General features: G+C 33.2%; 1 protein-coding gene across 4 annotated transcripts; it reads right to left on the bottom strand.

Annotated features, from left to right (window-relative positions):
• Window positions 1-5,434: 5,434 nt before the first annotated feature.
• LOC114288983 (uncharacterized) lies at window positions 5,435-18,745 on the bottom strand. 4 transcript variants are annotated; one of them, XM_028232616.2, is made up of 5 exons: window positions 18,155-18,726; window positions 17,917-18,050; window positions 6,648-6,795; window positions 6,435-6,541; window positions 5,435-5,806 (listed from the first exon to the last, which is right to left on the bottom strand). In XM_028232616.2, exons 1-5 carry the CDS (start codon window positions 18,516-18,518, stop codon window positions 5,765-5,767), a joined length of 795 nt encoding a protein of 264 aa, XP_028088417.2. In that variant the 5' UTR covers window positions 18,519-18,726; the 3' UTR covers window positions 5,435-5,764. The 4 variants fall into 4 exon arrangements, 3 of the variants coding, with proteins under 3 accessions (XP_028088417.2, XP_028088419.2, XP_082766380.1); XM_028232618.2 differs by lacking the exon at window positions 6,435-6,541 and having other exon boundaries at window positions 18,155-18,745; XR_014357337.1 differs by lacking the exons at window positions 5,435-5,806; window positions 6,435-6,541; window positions 6,648-6,795 and adding an exon at window positions 12,131-12,661 and having other exon boundaries at window positions 12,762-18,050; window positions 18,155-18,706.
• Between the last annotated feature and the right edge of the window lie 323 nt (window positions 18,746-19,068).

The following is a 19,068-nucleotide window of genomic DNA, read 5'->3' as shown; positions in this document are numbered from 1 at the left end:
TCTAATTTATAAAAAAATTTACTATAATATTAGTTTAAACTATTACATAAGTAATATCACATAGTTTTCTTAAAATATCAAATAACTATTTGTTGTGAATAATATAATAAATCCTTAATCAAAAAACATGTTAAGGAAAAAATATATACATTTTGTATATGACAATAACATTAAAAAAAAAAAAAAAAAAAAAATTCAAAATTGAGGGGGAGGGGCTGACCCTCGCCCCCCAACTTTCCTCCGCCACTGATGGTATGAGGTGGAGGATGGCTGTGTACATGTAAGGGGTGATGGACATTGGGCAAAATGCCGAATGGTGAAAATGACAAAAATTTAATTTATTATTTATCAATAATTTCACAAAAATTTAATTCAGATTAGTGACACATGGTATTTTCTATCTACTAATTGGACATCTATTACCAATTCAATTATATTAAAAAAAAAAATTATTTTGTTAGATAAAATTAAAAATAAAAATAAAAATAAAAATTCCTTAAGAACCAAAATAAAGACTAAATTATTTTATAGGGTAAATTCCAATATGGGTATATGAAACTTCAATGTCATGTATAGAGAGATAGAGATAAAGAGAATGTGATAGCAGGATGCCAAAGTAGGTCCCAGAGTTGTGGGCTGGGGTTGGTGTTGTGGTGGTGGCAGTGTATTAGAAGGGGCCTGTCCCGACTCTCATTTGGGAATCGAATAGTAATCACATTCCCATCTACGGTTGCTATCTTTGGGTCCATTGTATTGTTGCATATTTTACGCATTACGATCTTGTTTGGTTTGGTTTTGAAAAAAAAAATTTAGAAATATATTTTACAAATGCTTTTTAAGAGTATTCAAATCAAACAGATTTTTTCAAAAAAAATTTCAAAAATATGTTTGGTTATCCAATTTTCAGAATTACTTTTGAAACATGTTTGCAAAAAAGACAAATCAAATAAATTTTTGTACTTTTATCTAAAAAATTACTCTATAAAAAAGCAAATCAAACAAATTTTTGTACTTTTTATTTCAAAAACTACTCTATAAAAAGGCAAACTAAATAAATTTTTATACTTTTTTATCTCAAAAAGTACTCTGCAAAAAAAATCAAAGTTATTTTGGAGAAAATATTTGGAAAAAGACAAACCAAACAAGTTTTTGTGCTTTTTATCTCAAAAACTACTTTACAAAACAAATCAAAGTTAATTTGGAGAGAATATCTAGAAAAGGCAAATCAAATAAGTTTTTGTATTTTTTTTATCTCAAAAACTACTCTACAAACACAAAACAAACAAGGCGTACATGTCTATCAACTCTATTTGCAGAGTTGGGTTAGCATCTAGTACCTGCTTGCTAAATGATACTTATGAGGTATACTCATTTTAATTGTAATTAGTGGTTGGCACGACTGATTAGTGTGTAATTTAAATAAATAAAGAGTAAGAATCTTTTAGAGTTTTTTTTTTCTTAAAATTTTTTAGAGTGGTGTGTTGTATGGTTGAGATTTAATGACAAGTCACATCAATTTTTTAGCATTAAATCTCACCCATACAACACACCACTTTAGGAATCCTTGGTGAATGTCTTAAGTCCCAATTTCTTTTCTATCTAATTTTTTTTTGTTTAAAATCCACTTAGCGTCCCACTCTCTTCTCCATTTAAGTTTTTGCTCTTTGCCTTCAAGACGTCAAGAAAATTGAGTTTTTATAGTGTTACGGAGTGATAAATGTTAAATATTTTTTTAATAGAAATTATAATAATTTGTGATTGATAAATAAAGTTTTATAATTTTGTGGTAATATTATGTATTTTGTGGTATTATTACACATTTTATGGTTCTAAAATATTTGAATAAAAAGTGTGACATTACCACATAAATTCGTAATATTTTTGGAAGGATAGTAAAAAGTTACTTTCTAACTTTTAACCTATTTTTGATCAAAATCACCTCTCTATTTTTATATATATATATATATATTTTTTTTAAAAAAATTAAAAAAAAAAAATCAAAAACCAACTTTTAACCAACTTACCAAAACAAGCCAAAATGCGTAACTTCATTTTTTAATTACAAATTGTTATAACTCCTCCTAAAAAAATATGTAACATTTATTATAAAATACGTAATACACTACAAAAACGTGTAATAAGATAAGTGTATATGATGGGATTTCCCACAGTATAGATATAGATATAATTGATAAATGTGAAAGAATTACAATTTAACTCTTATAATTTACTCACATTAGTGTTATATTATTGAGTTTCTGATGAATTAAAATATGACACATAATGTCATTGTGAGTAAGACTCCAATTGTAAGTCTTAAATCTATTTGGTTCATTGGAATGACATGAAATGTCAATTTCTTTATTATGGAGTGACGATTTTATTTTTATTATTTTTTTATCGGCCAAATATTGGAGTTGACATTTTGATGGAATGGAGTTACTCCATTCCACTCTATTTTAATGGCTGGGGTTCACTGTTATGACCTTTCCAGCTGTGCCTCCTGCGGTTAAACGGCACTATTTCAACTCACTAGTTGTAGTTGTAGTAGTTGTAGTTGTTGTTGTTGTTGTTGTTTTTTTTTTTTTTTTTTTTTTTTTTGTGTAAATCATGTTCTCAACTGTGCATCTTTCTTGTGGTGCTGTTTAAATAATGTTTTTTTTTTTTTTTTTCCTTTTTCAATTACGCTATGTCACAATGCTGTTAACTTCTTTTTATTTTATTTTATTTTTTTAAAGTTGTCATTTCAATCTATATTGCTTGCATTTAAAAAAAAAATTTGTTTAATTTTTTTTGTTCCCAATTAAATAATGTAATTTTTTTAACGTTATTTTAAAGTCAATTTATTAAACCAAAATAAAAAGGGTATGCTAACATTTCTTAACGTTTAACAGGAATACATATACACTAAGGCCTCGTTTGGGAATAAGCTAATTTAGTAACTTTTTTGGCTATTTGACTAAAATATGAGCTAAAAAAAATTAGTATGTTTGGGATGACTTTTTGCCTTTTTACGAAAAGATGTGCAAAAAGTAGAGAGAAAAGAAAATCTTTGACTTTTTGGTATGGGTTGTTGGATTTTTGGCTAATTTGGTAACTTTTTGACTTTTTGACTGAAATAGAAAGTTCCCAAACGAGGCCTAAAGGTGTAAATTTAGCTCGGCCCGGCCCACCTGGGCTCGGGCTTGAGTCGACCCATGTCTAGCCACGCGGGCTCCCATTAAAATTCGACTTGACCTGGCCCATGGGCTAAAAAATGAGGCCTAGGGATATTTGGAGCTTGGGCGGGCTGGGCCCATGGGTCTGGGTTTGGACTCGGGTTTGGGGCAAGGCTCGAACATTCTTTTTTTTAATTTTTTATATTTTTTTCATCAAAATTTTATTTTTTTCCACAAAAAATGACAATGAGTCTCGGGCGGGCTGGGTTTCAAAATGATAACTCAGGCTTAGGCCCAAGGTCCCAGGTTGGGCTCGGGCCCCTTAATATTTTGCGAAAAGATCACATACACTTCTTTTAACTTAAATAAATATATGTGATAATATTAATTAAATTATTTATGTGTATTTCTATATATGAATACATATAAAATTATTTGGATAATTATAAAAAAAAAATCTCAGGGTTTGAGCCTTTCTAACAAAATAAACCCTGCGTTTTTAATTTTATCAAATCAAATAATTTAATTAATATTATCACATATTTATTTAAGTTAAAAGAAATGTTGTGATATTTTTGCAAAATATTAAAGCTGTGTTTGGCAAGTGGGTTTGCAGGCTTTTTTGGCTATTTTAGCCACAAAAAACAAAATAGGCTATTTTAGCCATAACAAACAAAACATCACATCCAACCCATAATCATTACATTCTTCTCTCACAAAAAAACTCAAAAAAGCCAAAAAGCCCTTCCCAAACCAAGCTTTTAAGCCCAGGCTAAAATAGTCAAAAAAGTCAAAAAACCAAAAAACCAACCTACTTCCCAAACGGAGGCTAAGTGGTGTTCGTGTATTTTTACTAAATGATAAGGGTGTTTTTGATTTAACTAATGTGAATAGTTGTTATGGGTGTTACAATGTATTCCCATTAAAAGTTAAGAAATGTTAATATATTCTTTTCAAATCACAGGGGAATTCGTTTTTTAAGTAAATCTCAAATGTTGTATTTATAATTTATCATAAATAAAAAAATTACATTATTTTAATAGAGGACAAAAAAATTAAACAATTTTATTTTTATAAATGCAAACAATATATATTGAAAAGATAACTTAAAAAATTAATAATAATAAAAAAAAAAAAAGCAAACAACATTGTGACATGACATAATTGAAAAAAAAAATTTACATTATTCCAGAAAGAGGCACAGTAAGAAGTTGAGAATAGAATTAAAAATATATATATATATATATATATAAATAAAAAACAGAAGAAGAAGAAGTAAGTTGAAACGGTGCCGTTTAAGGCGTAGCACATGTGGGAAGGCCACAACATTGACTCCCCATCCTATTTTAATGAACCAAACATTACTTTCAAACATCTCCATCAAACTAGCTATTTTTGTTTGATTTAAACTAAAAACAGTGACTAAATCACTAAATTTCATCGTTATCAAACTAGTTATCAAGTTAGTTATTTTAATTTTGGTAATTTTGACTTAACAAATGTAGCTAATATTTTTAGCTAATCAAATATTAAAAATATATTATTTTTGATATTTTGGAGTTACTTGTTTTGAGTTTATAAAATATAATTTTAAATAAAAATAGTATCTAAATATTATAGGAAAAAAATAGAAAATTTATTGGAGAGTATAAAGTGTATAACAAAGTCACTTTTCTAATGATTTTTATTTATTTATTTTGTATACCATTTAATATTATACGACAGATAGTATTCTAAATTTGTTACTTGTTACCATAATTTCAAAGTGAAAAAAATACTTACCACAAACTCTAATGTATGGGCAAGTGATATCAAGCTTTAGTTTGGTTTAATACTTTAATTATAAGTTGGATTTGGATCAAGTCACAATTAGTTCAGACTGAATTTTTTGACATAGAGTTAAAAGGGGGAAACTATAGTACCCCATTAGATGAACTTGGCAGTTCCATGTTAAAAAACATTAAAAACAAAGATTTTGAAAAGAGAAAGAAATATGAAAAAAAATAAATATAAGTTAATATTTTTTTATCATTTTCCTCTCATTTTCATTTCAATTTTCAAATCTCTATTTAAATTCATAATTCAACTACAATTTAAACATTCTACTAATAATAAAAAAAAAAACATTGGATTATTGAAAGTAACTTGATTAGAAAGAATTGCTCATATTCAAAATTTTCATGTTTGGCATGGAAAATCAATGTATGGACTGAAATTTGCATGGAGTAATGAAATGAATTGATAGGTGACAAATACCAAGAACCAAGACATTGTGATTCATAAGAATCCTGGTCAAGAAGTTCTCCATTTACTAATGTAAATATCAATGAAATTTATTTGCCGAGTCTCTTCTTAGAGAGCGATTACTCTAGAATGATTTTGTCCCCAACCCTACGAACAAGAAATTTGTAATCTTTACAAACATAGCATATCGCTTTGCGTGTATGGGAATTTTTGTGTAACGTTCCTTTACAACAATCATTTTGGGAATTTCTGGTGGAGACCAATCAGTTCTGAGACTACACAAAGAAGCTCCATCACATACCTTCAATGGGCCTACTTGCTTTGATTGTATGACTTCAAATAATTCACTAGTCGGTCATGTGTCAAAATTTGAAGTTGTCCTTCAAGTAACATACCACCTCTTGCTGCAACAGTTGAAGAAGAAAAAGAATAAGAAATCTCGCTCATTAAGACTGAAGGTGACATTACAGAATAGTGACCGACATGTCCTTGAGAGAAATCTCTTTTACACATAACGTGATTTGGTTTATCTTCTAGAAAACTAAGCCTGTTCAGTTGTATTTTGTGTTGGTTGACAACAGTTTCTGTAGATTGTTGAATAAACGCATAATCCAGACCAAGTTTATATAACTTTGTTTTAAAAATCCATTTGAAATTTTAGAATAGGTCGTTCCTCTATTAAGTTGCTTCTAAATAGCTAGAAAAAAAATTATATACTCGTATGTTATGTGGACTTCCATAAATTAAAGAAGTATCCATGTTGGACACTAATGAGGGTATCGGATGTGCTCAGAATGTCTAGTTAGACTTGCACCTAACAAACATGTTTTAGTAATAATCAGGGATGAAGCCACAATTTTTATTAAAGAGCGCTGTGGTAAGTGTAGTAAAAATAAAAAAAAGTCACAAAAATCGATAAATCTATGCCAATCATTTCTTAATAATTCAGAGGGGTAGTAGACCAATTTAGAACATTATGTTAGTAGTATTGTTTACAATGATATGAGGGCTAGAGAGAGTATAAGAACTCACAATTAAACAGAGGAGAATGCATCCAGCAGCACCAGGAAAGAAAGCATACCAAAAATTCAAGTGGTGCAATTTTGCTCCATCAATGAATACCAAGGGCAAGCTTGCAGCTACATATTGATGTAGTAATTTTCATTTTAGTTCTAAATTATGAAATGGGCATTGTCAGATAACTCTGAAAAGGATTGGAGAGAGAGCTATTAGTGGGGTGGTTACCTGGTGGATGAATGGCACGTGTGTAGATCATGAAAGCTATGGCTGCAGCGAGGCCAGTGCTCCTAGCTAGCCAACCTGGTCCAAATATTAAAAATGCCAAAACACCAAATGCTGCAGAACCTATTTGAGCAATAAACATATTGTACTTCTGCAAAAATGGAACAGGGAAGTTAGTGTAGTTAAATGTGAATTCATCTCAAGAAAACAAAATATTGGTGTGACCAAACAAGCATTTAAGGCCTAGGCAGTTGAACAAGCTTTTATGCTTCATCATTGATGAAATAAATGGTGTTCGAACGCCTAATGTATACCCTTGTATGTGGTAGATAAATTAGATTGAACAATGTTTTCTTGTTGAATGTTGTTTAATATGTGAGAAGAATATTCTGCCATAGGTTACACCTACCAGCATGTTTTAAGAAGGAAATCATATATAAACAAATTTTGGAGAAAGTAATTTTTTCCTCTTTTGTTTTTTTGGGTTATTAAGCAAACAAACATAAAGAACTTAATGTGGTTCTACAAATACCAAGATAAACACATAATCATGCTCCGAAACACTAGTGATATGTTACATGGACTATTCTAAATTTGTAGAATACCAGTATCATAGTCATTAACAGTTGAGTAAGTGTATGAGATGTGTCAGATATCTCTAGTTAGAGATGCACCCAAAAAGTATGTGTAAGTAGTTGAATTTACTATATAACTATGCATAAGACTTCGATTTCATACATAAAATGTTATATTTTAGTTTGTAAACATCATTGTACTCTTCAAAAATAAAATATAAGTATTTGAGAAATATGATATATAGCCGTGTCCTAGTATCTTTGACATGAGAATTAGATGAATCCAACAGTTAGGCACATACCCACACCGAATACCCATAAGAAAGTCCATGTAACATAGAGGTGATTGGCGGACAAAATTCATGCCATTACCCAATAGGAAAAGTATATTGGAGTGACATTGGACAAGGATGACAAGGTGTTGGAAGCAATGCCTTTCGTCCACAAATCAAAAAGAAAAAAGAAAAAAAAAGCAACATGATTGCTTGATGACCCGTTCTTATAAAAAAAAAAGATAGCGCAGCAATTCTCCATTGGTTTATCATTGGTAGCTTGTGTATTTAGTTGAAGAAATAACACACATACAAGTTCTTCTGTATAAACATTAAACAAGGCCCAGCCCAGTGATCTGTGATGAAATGTCTCAAGCCCACTCCACACAGCCAGACTCTTAAGATGAAAAGCAAGTGCCAAAATCAATTACTTTTGTGCCAAAATGGTGACAATATATACATATATATACCTACACTACTTCCTACAAGGCTTTTGTTTTTGTCATAAATATTTTCTACTGGCATTGGTCATCATATCCAACTAATATATCGAGTGAGAATCTTTCTCTACTTTCATCTCAAAGATATCATAGAAAAGTGGTAGTTTCTTTAATTGTTCTTCCACTAGCATGATGCAAGGCATCTTGGTATATGAGCACTTTCAAAGGTGTAATGGAGAAAACTGTTATACTTGTTTAAACCAATTTCCACAAAAATCTAATCATCGCCAACACCCCTTTGCTTGTTGCTGTCTATGTAGGCTAAATAGTACAAAAAGCAATGCTCTCTTGCAAGATGGCCAACTATGGAACTGCTTTATGATGCTGAAAGATAGTTGAAAACCTTATAATCCAGTTATCCACCAAGGTTCCCTCCGCTAACTAGGGAAGGAAACCTTGAATTCAAATGGAAGATAAAAAGAAGGGGAAAAAAAAAAAAAACCAAAAAGAACTGTAATGCGAGTCCACAAGGAAAAATATCAATAAATTTATCACTGGCTGTTTCCTTGTGCAAATTGAAAGATTTCATTTTAAATATCTTATTTTTAGATTTTACATTTTATGTTTTGCAAGAAATAGAGAAAATTAAAAAGTCCCATTCAAAAATTAAATTTACAGATTTTTTGAGTTTTTCATTTTCACAATAAAAACCAAATTATCTAATTTTTGATCGAGCCAATTCTACAAAAGGCCCAATTTACATTTATTGGACAACTAAACTGGACCTCAATCACTAAAATTAACAGAGTTTGTGCATTAACACCCAATACATGCACACCCAAAATCCGACTGGCCCTGATAACCTTCAAAGAGAGAAAATATGAAAAGGTAATTTAAAATTACCGTAAACCCAACTACTAACTAATAATCATGGAATTAAGCTTTCCCCAAAATGTTCAATTTATTTTATTTTTCTCTTTTCTTGGTCTGATGAAGATGGGTTGCAATAATGGGGATAGCTTTACCATCCACCACATTGCCATAGGTCATCGCTTAATTTGCAAAAGATTCAAAGAAAATAATGATGAGGGTCAAAAAAATAAGTTACTTCTAGTTTGCAAGCAATTTTTGATCTAGAAGTTACCCTCCAAGACAAAAAATTCTAGAAGGTAACCCCCCCAAGACAAAAACTTCTAAGAGAATTTTTTGAATGTTAGTTCATTATACAAAATTAGAAGAAAAAAAAAAAAAAAAAAAACACTATTTGCATCAATTGGGCACAAGGTGAATTCTTTTTATGTGTTTAGCATTACAAGCCATGAATGTGTAAAGCCCTATTAGTAAACATATTAGAATTTATTTTTTCATTTTACTTGCACCCACATATAAGCTCCCACACACATACACACACACACACACAACAGAGAAAATAAATAAGGGTACAGAGTTAGGAAGAGAAACTTTAGTTGACAGAAAATCCATCTAGGAGAATAAGTTGGAAGTCTATTGACTAAAACTCTATCCCTAATGAGCAAGGCACAATGGCTGACCTAAACAAGCTGTAATTAGAACATACTTTCTTAAATAAATAATTTAAGCGAAGATATATATATATATATATATATATAATATGACATCTTGTAGGGATGTCGATGATGTAGAAGGAAGAAATTATAAGACCAATTGAGAAGAAGTGACTGAGGAATGGTGATTCAAACGAGTTCTAACTACCAACATGAAATGATAAGTAGATATGCTTACATACTTATCAAAAAGAAAAAACTAGATATTCTACAATCAACCAGGAGGACAAATTTCTATTTTCTCTCGTAGTAATTGTTCAAATGAGGGAATTGAAGTATTAGGGTGAAAGATAAATATACAATATAATAGAAGAAAAAATCATGGTTCATTATTAACTTCTTACTTGGTTAATATGTTTAGAGAGATGGAGCTTGAACTGAAGTCATGTGAGTTAATAATATAAAAGGTTCGTTATATTTAATGTTTTGATTTTGAGTTAGTTCCATTTATCAAATACCTTAACCATAAAACAAGTCAAGATCAATCAGTTTTGTAAAAACATACAGATGAAAATGATTCAATTACAAACCAAGAATTCAATAGAAGAGATACATGGAAAAATAATTTAATCACAAGGAGATATGTACTCATTCTATCTACTGTTTAGAAGACTTTCTACATTACCCCATTAACAGAGGGTTTTGTTTGGCATGCTTAGCTACTCTTATGGTTTTCAATGTCAAACAGTTATATAGAGAGGGGATGATTATTGCCAGACATAACATATATATGACTTATTTCTCATCGTTGAAATTATAGATGCAAATAAAAAAATAAAATGTTAAATACAGTTGCCCCTAAACATACTTCGAGATGAACAAACAGGATCCTTCATCTATTCCTTTTAACCAAAGTGGACAGTGAGAAGTTTGTTAGAGACATTTGTCATCGGCCCAAAAGGAAATATGTAGAAACACAAGGGCAAATTACACCTGTAGTATGTTTAGTTTTCTTTTATATCAATTTGCTCCTTATAATTCTAATTTCATCAATTTTATCTTCTTTTTTTTTTTTTTTTTCTTTTTTTTGTGTGTGTTGTCAAGATAGTCCAATTGATAACGCCAATCTGGTGTGAGCTACCAATCAATACTGCAACTGGTGCCTTCTAACGTCACTTCAGGTCTTGCAACGGTTCGGCCTTGGTGGCGGTTCAACTCTGGCACACGCTCTGCACGTGTAACTTCGTCAGGACACGTGGTGATGGAGCATTGGGGGACAGCAGTAGTGCACCGTTCAGTCCAAAATGACGTGACATGTACCGTCATGTCTATTGAGTGTATTAAAAACCCAGTAATGCTATTTGGTCTAAAAAATGTTGGGGCCACATGCCAGCGGATTCGATACCTTGCAATGAGATGGGTGTGTTGTACATATAGATGACTTGACTTGTTCTCCAAGATGAGGGTGAGGGAACTTTGGTGCCTCTTGGTGCTCTCTATCATAACTCAAGGAGGGGACTAACTTCCCCCATTACCGTCGTGCATAGTTGCACAAAGTCTCTTTCTTTTCCCTTTGGAGACTGAATAGAGTATCCAGTTCCTTTGGAATCTTGTTGTTTGAGACGAACCGAGCCAGAAAACCTTCTGAAAGTTGCTTCCAATCGTGGAATGATAACTTCCATCCCATAAGTTAGAGAATCCCCGGTTGTGCGCCGAGCCATGGTTCGGTAGGCTAGGCAAAATAATTCATGGTTGAGGAGCTAGCGTCTAGGGGCGGAGCCACCTTAGGACGAGGGGTCATGTGCCCCTAAGGTTTGGATAATTATACTACTACCCCTATTTATAAAGATTATACATTGCTTATCCTTAATAAAATTGTAATAGTGCCCCTCTTTAAATCATGTAAAATTGTAATAGTGCCCCTTCTAAAATTGTAACAGGATGCTTATGCTATTCCCTTTAATTTTGTGCCAAAGTGGACAGTAAGAATGTTGTTAGAGACATTTGTGGCCCAAAAGGAAATATGTAGAAACCAAACAACAAATTACACATGTCACGGCCTTGGTTGTTTCCATGCTAAAATCCATGATAAGTCAGCCTTTAATCCTTTAGTGCACCCTTGGTTATTTCCATGCTAAGTTAGCCTTTAACTCTTTAGTGCACAAGAGAGAGCTAGCACACACAAGATAGTTGAGAGAATGCTTGCGTATTCACTATAGATGTGAGGCAAATGAGCCTTCACTCCTTATATAGGCAACCTAGCCTTACTACGAACATTCTAGAGTCCTTATTAATTAGGGTGTGTAGAAGCTTCATGGAGGCTTCTACCACCTTACAAGACTATTCTAGATCCTACTCTAGAACTATCTATGTACATACTAGAATCATGTACAACCTTCCCACATTCTCTCAAGTCTTCCAGGAGCTTCCGGAATCTTCCATTAGCCTTCCTTCCTCGATCCATCCTCTTGGTATGTAATTTTATCTAGGTAATTTGGCAGGACGTGACATGTAGTACCTGCAGTTTGTTCAGTGTTTTTTAAGGCGAAAAGTGAACCGAGGCGACAAGGTCACCTAACGCCTAAGCGCGAGGCGAGGGCTTCATCGAAGCGAGGCGACCAGAAATGATATTTTTTTAAAATAAATGGTATAGACAAAAATATAAATATTTTCAAGAACCATAATGCAGTTATCATTCCAAATACTAAATATCCATAAACAAAAGAAAATATCCAACAAAGACAAATACAATCCACCAATCCAAAAGTTCTAAAAACCATCTTCAACATCAAGCAAATGAACTTCTTCTTCATTATCATTGGCTTCAACATATCCCTCTGCATCTTCTTCCTCTCCCCCATCTGAAATTGACTCTTCCTCATCAATAAGTTGCAATCTAGGTCTAGCTGCTGATTTTGAAGTTGAACAACCCCTTTCTATTGCCCTTGTTGATCTAGTTCTTTGACTACTTTCCTCAACTCCAGCAGCTCTAGCAACATCATCCCGTGTCAAAGTATCATCCTCAAAGACAAGTTCCTCCTCCATCCTCCCAACCAACCACTCATTACTTTCATCAATATCCGTCAAAGCAATGGGATCAATAGTGTCACGGGAATTGTATCGACGTCTCAATGCTCTATTATACTCAACAAATACCAAATCATTCAGATGTTTTTGAGCTAACCTATTTCTCTTTTTGGTGCGAATCTGCAAAAATTCAAACCAAATAAAAATATTCAAATTTTTATCTAGGTATTAATAAATTTATAGGTATTCATATTCACTATAGTTAAAAATAGGTACTCACATGTTCAAACACACTCCAATTCTGCTCACATCCAGATGAGCTACAAGTTAGACTAAGAATTTTGAAGGCGAATGTTTGCAAATTTGGTGTTTCAGAACCATATGCACTCCACCAATCAGCTGTTGATTATAACTAATTAATTAGAAAGAATATTTAAAATATAAAAAACTAACTAAAATTACTTAAGTATAAAATATAGATCACCTGGTGCCCTTGTAGTTCTTTGTCTAATGGTCAAAGCCATCCCAAAGAGACCATCAGCTTTCTTATAGGTAGTCAACTCTGCGCAAACTTTATCTTGTGTCTCATTGCTTGGGACCAACCTTTGTATGCATTTATACAGGCCTGACATGACTTCCTTATCTTTCTCAATATTCGGATTTGCGTAAAACTACTCTGGGTTTAAATAATACCCAGCTGCATGCAAAGGCCTATGCAATTGAACATTCCATCTATTGTCAATTATTTCAAAAAACTCCTTGTACTTCTCTTCATTTCTATTAAATGATTTTGCAATGGCTTCTTTAGCCCTATCCATTGCCTCATAAATATATCCCATGGGAGGCTTTCTCTCACCATCAACCAATCGCAGTACACGAACAAGAGGACTTGATATTTTGAGAGCATGACATTGTTCCAAAAAGAAGGCATTAATATGACTTGTGCGGTCTTTTTACCCTGTGGTTCCTTCGCCCATTTGCTTGTGGTCCATTCCTCCGAAGTGAACATCTTCTTCAAGTTGGTTTGTTGTTGATGAATCCTTGATAAAGTTAGAAAAATAGTTGCAAATCGAGTTTTTGCTGGCTTGATCAAATCCTTGCACTGGGTAAATTGCCTTATCATATTCAACAAACCAGAGCGGTTCACAATATAACCATGCACCGCAATTGCCTTTTCAAATGTCTTGTTGAAGTTGGGAATTTTGAAAATGTCCTCCAACATCAAGTCCAAACAATGAGCTGCACATGGTGTCCAATACAAATGTGGCCGCTTTGCCTCCAAAAATTCCCTATTACAAGTTTTTTTTTTTTAAAAAAAAAAGAATAATATGAGAATTGCATATTCATATTGTAAGTAAGTACTAGGTAAATGTATACTACTAAGTTACTAATCGGCCAACACATTTGCTGAGGCACTATCTGTAACAACTTGAACCACGTTGGCTTCACCAATACGCTCCACAAAGTTGTCAAGCAATTCAAACATCTTATTTACATCCTTGGATAAGCTAGAAGCATCAACAGATTCAATAAACATTGATCCTCTTGGGCAATTAACCAAAAAATTAATTAATGCTCTGTTTCTTTTGTCCTTCCACCCATCGGCCATTAAAGAGCATCCATATGTTACCCAATCTTTTTTATGATCCTCCATGGTCTTATTAGTGTGGTCTACCTCTTTCTGCAAATAAGGAACCCGCACCTCATGGTAGCTTGGTGGTTTCATGCCAGGACCATATTGCCCAAAAGCTTCAACCATTGGCCCAAAACTATTGTAGTTCACAACATTGAAAGGTATACCCGTATCATAAATCCACCTCGAAAACCAAACAAGAGCCCGATCTCTCAACACCTTCTTGCTAGGATCATTATCATCAATTCTTGTTTGCTTCCCCTTGGCTTTACGATTTTGCAACGCAACTTCCGGATCAGGGGTGAAGTACACATCCATGGGTCCCTTTTGCTTTGGTTGTTTGGAACCAACAGATTTGGAGGAGTTACTTCCTTGTTCTCGACGGAAAGAACCTTGAGTAGAAACAGGCCTTTTACCATGTTGATTTATCTCAAGAATTTCATCATCATCATCGTCATCATTATCCATCTCATCAAAATCAGGAACCATCCTCAATTGCACCTTTGATTGACTTTTTTGAGGCATATAGTCTTTAATTTCATCTTTGACATGAGATGGACATTTTTTACAAGCAACAACAATTTTATAACCACCAGCAAGATCTTGCTTGACTCGGTAAACACTGCCATTCATTTCTTTGTCGCAAAAGTTACAAATGAACTTTGAAAGGTTTTGGGAATTTACCATCCGTGCATATTGCCATGCCGGATCTTTTTTATTTTCACTCGACTTCGACATTAATTCTATCCAACAAGCAATTCAATGTTTCAGCATAAAGAAATTACAGAACATATTTTAACAACATTAAAGAACATAAAGAAATTAAAATAGTTGAAATTAATTGAATTAAAATAATTAATTGAATAACCAGGAAATTAATTGAATTAAAATAAACAAATTAATTGAATTAAACAAATTAATTGAATAACTAGGAAATTAAAATAATCAGGAAATTAATTGAATTAAAATAAACAAATTAATTGAATTAATTGAATTAAACAAATTAATTGAATTAAAATAATTAATTGAATAACCAGGAAATTAAAATAACCAGGAAATTAATTGAATTAAATTAATTGAATTAAAATAAACAAATTAATTGAATTAAACAAATTAATTGAATTAAAATAATTAATTGAATAACTAGGAAATTAAAATAATCAGAAAATTAATTGAATTAATTGAACACAGAAGAAAAAAAAAATTGAATTAATTGAAAAAAAATTAATTTTAAAATAATTGAATTAATTTTAAAAATTAATTTTTGAGAATTAAAAATTAATTTAAAAAAAAAAAATTGATTCGAACAAAGAACAAAATTAACCACAAAAAATTGAATTAATTCAATGAAGAAGCAAGTCGAAGTCGAAGTCGACAGTGTTCTTCTTCAAGTCGAAGTCAAACAAAGAAGCACAACAGGTGAAGTCGAACAAGAAGAACAGGGTGAAGTCGAACAAAGAAAGGAAGAAAGGAACTCACCTCGATTCGATTCGACTTCGGCAGACGCAGACGATCGACGAACCAGATGAAGAAGAAAGGAAGAAGACCAGAAGAAGAGATTCAACTTCGGCAAGTCGATCTAGGGTTTGGCTTCTTATTTACTAATTAACTCTGTCGATCAAGGGCCCAGATGACTCCAACTTAAATCAGGCAAAATACGATGAAGCGTGGCTTCTTTCCGCCTCACGCTTCATCGCCTAAGCCTCGCTTCAGGCGCTTCTACATCGCCTCGCCATTTCGCCTCGCCTCAGGACACATGAAGCGCTGAAGCCTCGCCTCGCCTCGCTTAGCGCTTAGGCGAGCGCTTAGGCTCGCCTTTGATAACACTGAGTTTGTCTCTTATATCATTTTGCTCCTTATAATTCTAACTTCATCAATTTTATACCTTTTTTTCCCCCTATGTGTGTGTGTTGTCAATGTAGTCTAATTGATAATGCGTATAGAAATTGAACTAAAATCACAGGGCAAAATAATTCATTCATTGGTTGAGGAGCTGGCATCTAGGGACAGAGTCACCTTAGGACGAGGGGGTCACATGTTCCCTAAAGTTCGGATTATACTACTACCTCTACTTATAAAGATTATATATTGTTTATCCTTAATAAAATTGTAATAGAGGCCCTCCTTAAATCATGTAAAATTATGTATTTTTAAAATTTTTAAAATGTTTTATTCTTTTCTTTTGGTCATTCTTGTACACTCTTCTTAACTAATATGTCAAGGCAAAAATTGAATCAATTGATAATTTATTTTCAATTATGGAGTTTGTTTAGTTTTTTATTTTTTCCATTGTGGTACTCTTTGTTAAGTTGATAGCGTTGGAAGTATTGATTGTAAATTCCATTGTTTGTTTGTCCCTATTATTGGGTTAATAGAATTTAGTTGTTAATTGTGAATTTATTAGTCACGTCACGTTAATGTAAATCTCATGATACTTGTAATATTATTTCTCACTGATTGACAATAAAATAAAATAAATATATAAGTTTAATAATATCTCGTTACTACTTGTTATGGGGAGAAAAAAAATTTAATCATGTGATTAATGTGTGCCCCTCTACGTTGAATTTCTGGTTCAGTCACTATTGGCGTCTAATTTGAAATAGAGGGCTGTTAAATGCCCCTACCTTTCTATTTTGGATCCCTCATTTTTTATATTTTATTTATCACAATTTTGTCCTAACATCAAATTACAATTTTGTCCTTATCCTGTCCTTCCAAGTCTAACCCTAACCCTAACCCTAATCCCACCATCACTTCCACTCCCACCGGCAATCTCCAGCAACCAACCCACCTCTATTATTTTCCTCCTTCGACGAGCCTCTTGCTGCCACCTGTTTCACAGAACTATCACGAACTCTCTTTTGGTGGCGGAAAAGGAGCGATATATTCACGAACTCTTTTTCGCGATCTTCATCTTCATCCTTTGGAACTTACTCTCTTTTCTCTTTTTTGTGCGCAATTCTCTCTCTCCCCGTCGATTTCTCTCTTTACCTCACAAGTTGGTCGATTTCTCTTCGTTTGGTTACACAGCGCCGAACATGTTGAATATGTTCGGTTCTCCACAACCAAACATATGCATTTTGTTCAGCTACATAGTATTGAACATCAGGCTTTTGTTCGGAATTGGTTTTCCGAACGGCGGCAAGAGTGGTTGCGAAGGCAAAAAGATGGGTTTTCAGAACTGGTTATTCATCCTTCATCTTCAGCAACATCAATGTGATTCTCTACAATGGAGGAATCACCCTTCGAACTTGGGCTCATTACACTTCCATCGTTGTTACATTCCTTGACACATAGTTCGCATCTATCTGATACTCTGAGAAAATAGAGGGTTGCCCTGTTGTTGCTGCCGTTATCTGAGCAGCTTGCTGGAGAGGGAGGGAGGGTCACCTGAGTGGGAGGGACTGCAGGAGGAGGGAAGGATGAGTTGAAGGTGGAAGGTGTAGGGGTGGGGTTCAAAGGGTGTATTGGAGATTATGGTAGGGATCTAAAGAAAAATAAAGACGGAAGCAATTTTGGTGGTAGGGGGCTACAGAAGTGGGGGTCCAAAGTAGAAAGATAGGGGCATATAGCAGCCCTCTTTGAAATAATCCCCATTCTCTTTAATAGACAATTTTGTCCTCAATTTCAATCTAATTTTTTAAGGCACCTTATCAATTGGACTACATTGATGAAAATTTGAATAGCAAAATTAATAATTTTAAAACTACATCAATCAAATTGATACAAGAGGCAAATTGTATAAAGGACCAGTAAAATTTTCCGTAAATCAATGGAGAGGGAGAGAGAGAGAGAGTACCCGAGCAGCAGGGGAGGAGGGAGTGGCAAAGAGGACAGCACAAACAGCTCCGAAGGGTGCAATTGTCATTGAAACTCCTTTTCTTGCCAACATCTGGTCCATCTTCCCCAATACCGCCATTGACGCAAATGCCCCTGGTTATTTTCCAATCAAAGACTCATATATCAATATATATACACACACACAATGATCATATCAAAATTCAATTGAGATTTCTCTCTCTCTCTCTCTCTCTAACCTGCAGCAGGCCAAACAACATCGCTGAGGGAAGGAGCTTCGGAACCCTTCTGAGGTTTCCAATCATCCCAGCTGATTGGTGCATCTGCGTTGTTGCTTGATGCTGCAACAATTCTCGATCCAACTCGTCTCCTCCTCCAATTGGCTTTGGCTCTTCCATTAACAGAACTCGAACCAAGACCACTGTACAGACGAAATGTCTTGTTTATTGTGCTTCTGCTCTTGTCATCAGCAATTTGGGAGCTAGAACTTAACAGTGAAATTGAAATTGAAATTGTAGAAGAACTTGCATACAACAATGATGATAATGATGGTACCATGAGGCGATTATGATGATAATAACATGTGCGCAGCTGAATACCCATATTTCTAAGATGCTCCAGTGCTTTCTCTTTTGTATTCTCAGTGACTGAATACTAAATCAACATATGAGAGAGAGAGAGAGAGAGAAAGAGAGAGAGAGACCGTTGGCAAATTATAAAAATTGGGGTGATTGGGGCGGGAGGGGGTGGGCTCTTCGGGAGATCCAAAGGCCATATTATTGCCCCTTTATAATTTTTTATTTGTTTGAGTAAATTGTAATAAATCTCTTAGGTCATATTTATTTGCATTTTCTTCCTTAAATTTCAAAAGTCAACTCAACAATTAATCTCTTTAAAATATCATCTTGTTACAGTGAATCATTATATTAGAAATTTACATGAAATCAAACAATGTGTAATGCATATTGAACTTTTAATATGCAATTTTTCATTAAGATAAGGGAAATAGTACAAATAAGATTACTAGATTACGATATTATTATTTAAAAAAAATCAATAACTGCTATTATTGTCCTAAAATATTAATAGCACATGACCTGACTGTAATGAATCCCTAACAAAATCATAACGAAAAATATTATGGCCCACTTTG

The sequence above is a fragment of the Camellia sinensis genome, chromosome 15, assembly GCF_055761805.1.
Source record: "Camellia sinensis isolate YWXY chromosome 15, ASM5576180v1, whole genome shotgun sequence".
NCBI classification, from domain to species: Eukaryota; Viridiplantae; Streptophyta; class Magnoliopsida; order Ericales; family Theaceae; genus Camellia; species Camellia sinensis.
Note: the sequence above shows the minus strand (reverse complement) of the source record. Positions and strands in the feature narration are given on the sequence as shown.

Excerpts from the sequence above, each read along its gene's own strand:
- LOC114288983 (XM_028232616.2), bottom strand. The coding sequence starts at position 18,518 with ATGGGTATTCAGCTGCGCACATGTTATTATCATCATAATCGCCTCATG. Across the intron at positions 18,051-18,154 it reads TGTTGTTTGGCCTGCTGCAG|GGGCATTTGCGTCAATGGCG; the intron begins GTTAGAGAGAGA and ends GAAAATAACCAG. Across the intron at positions 5,807-6,434 it reads GCATTCTCCTCTGTTTAATT|CAAGAGGTGGTATGTTACTT; the intron begins GTGAGTTCTTAT and ends CAACTGTTGCAG.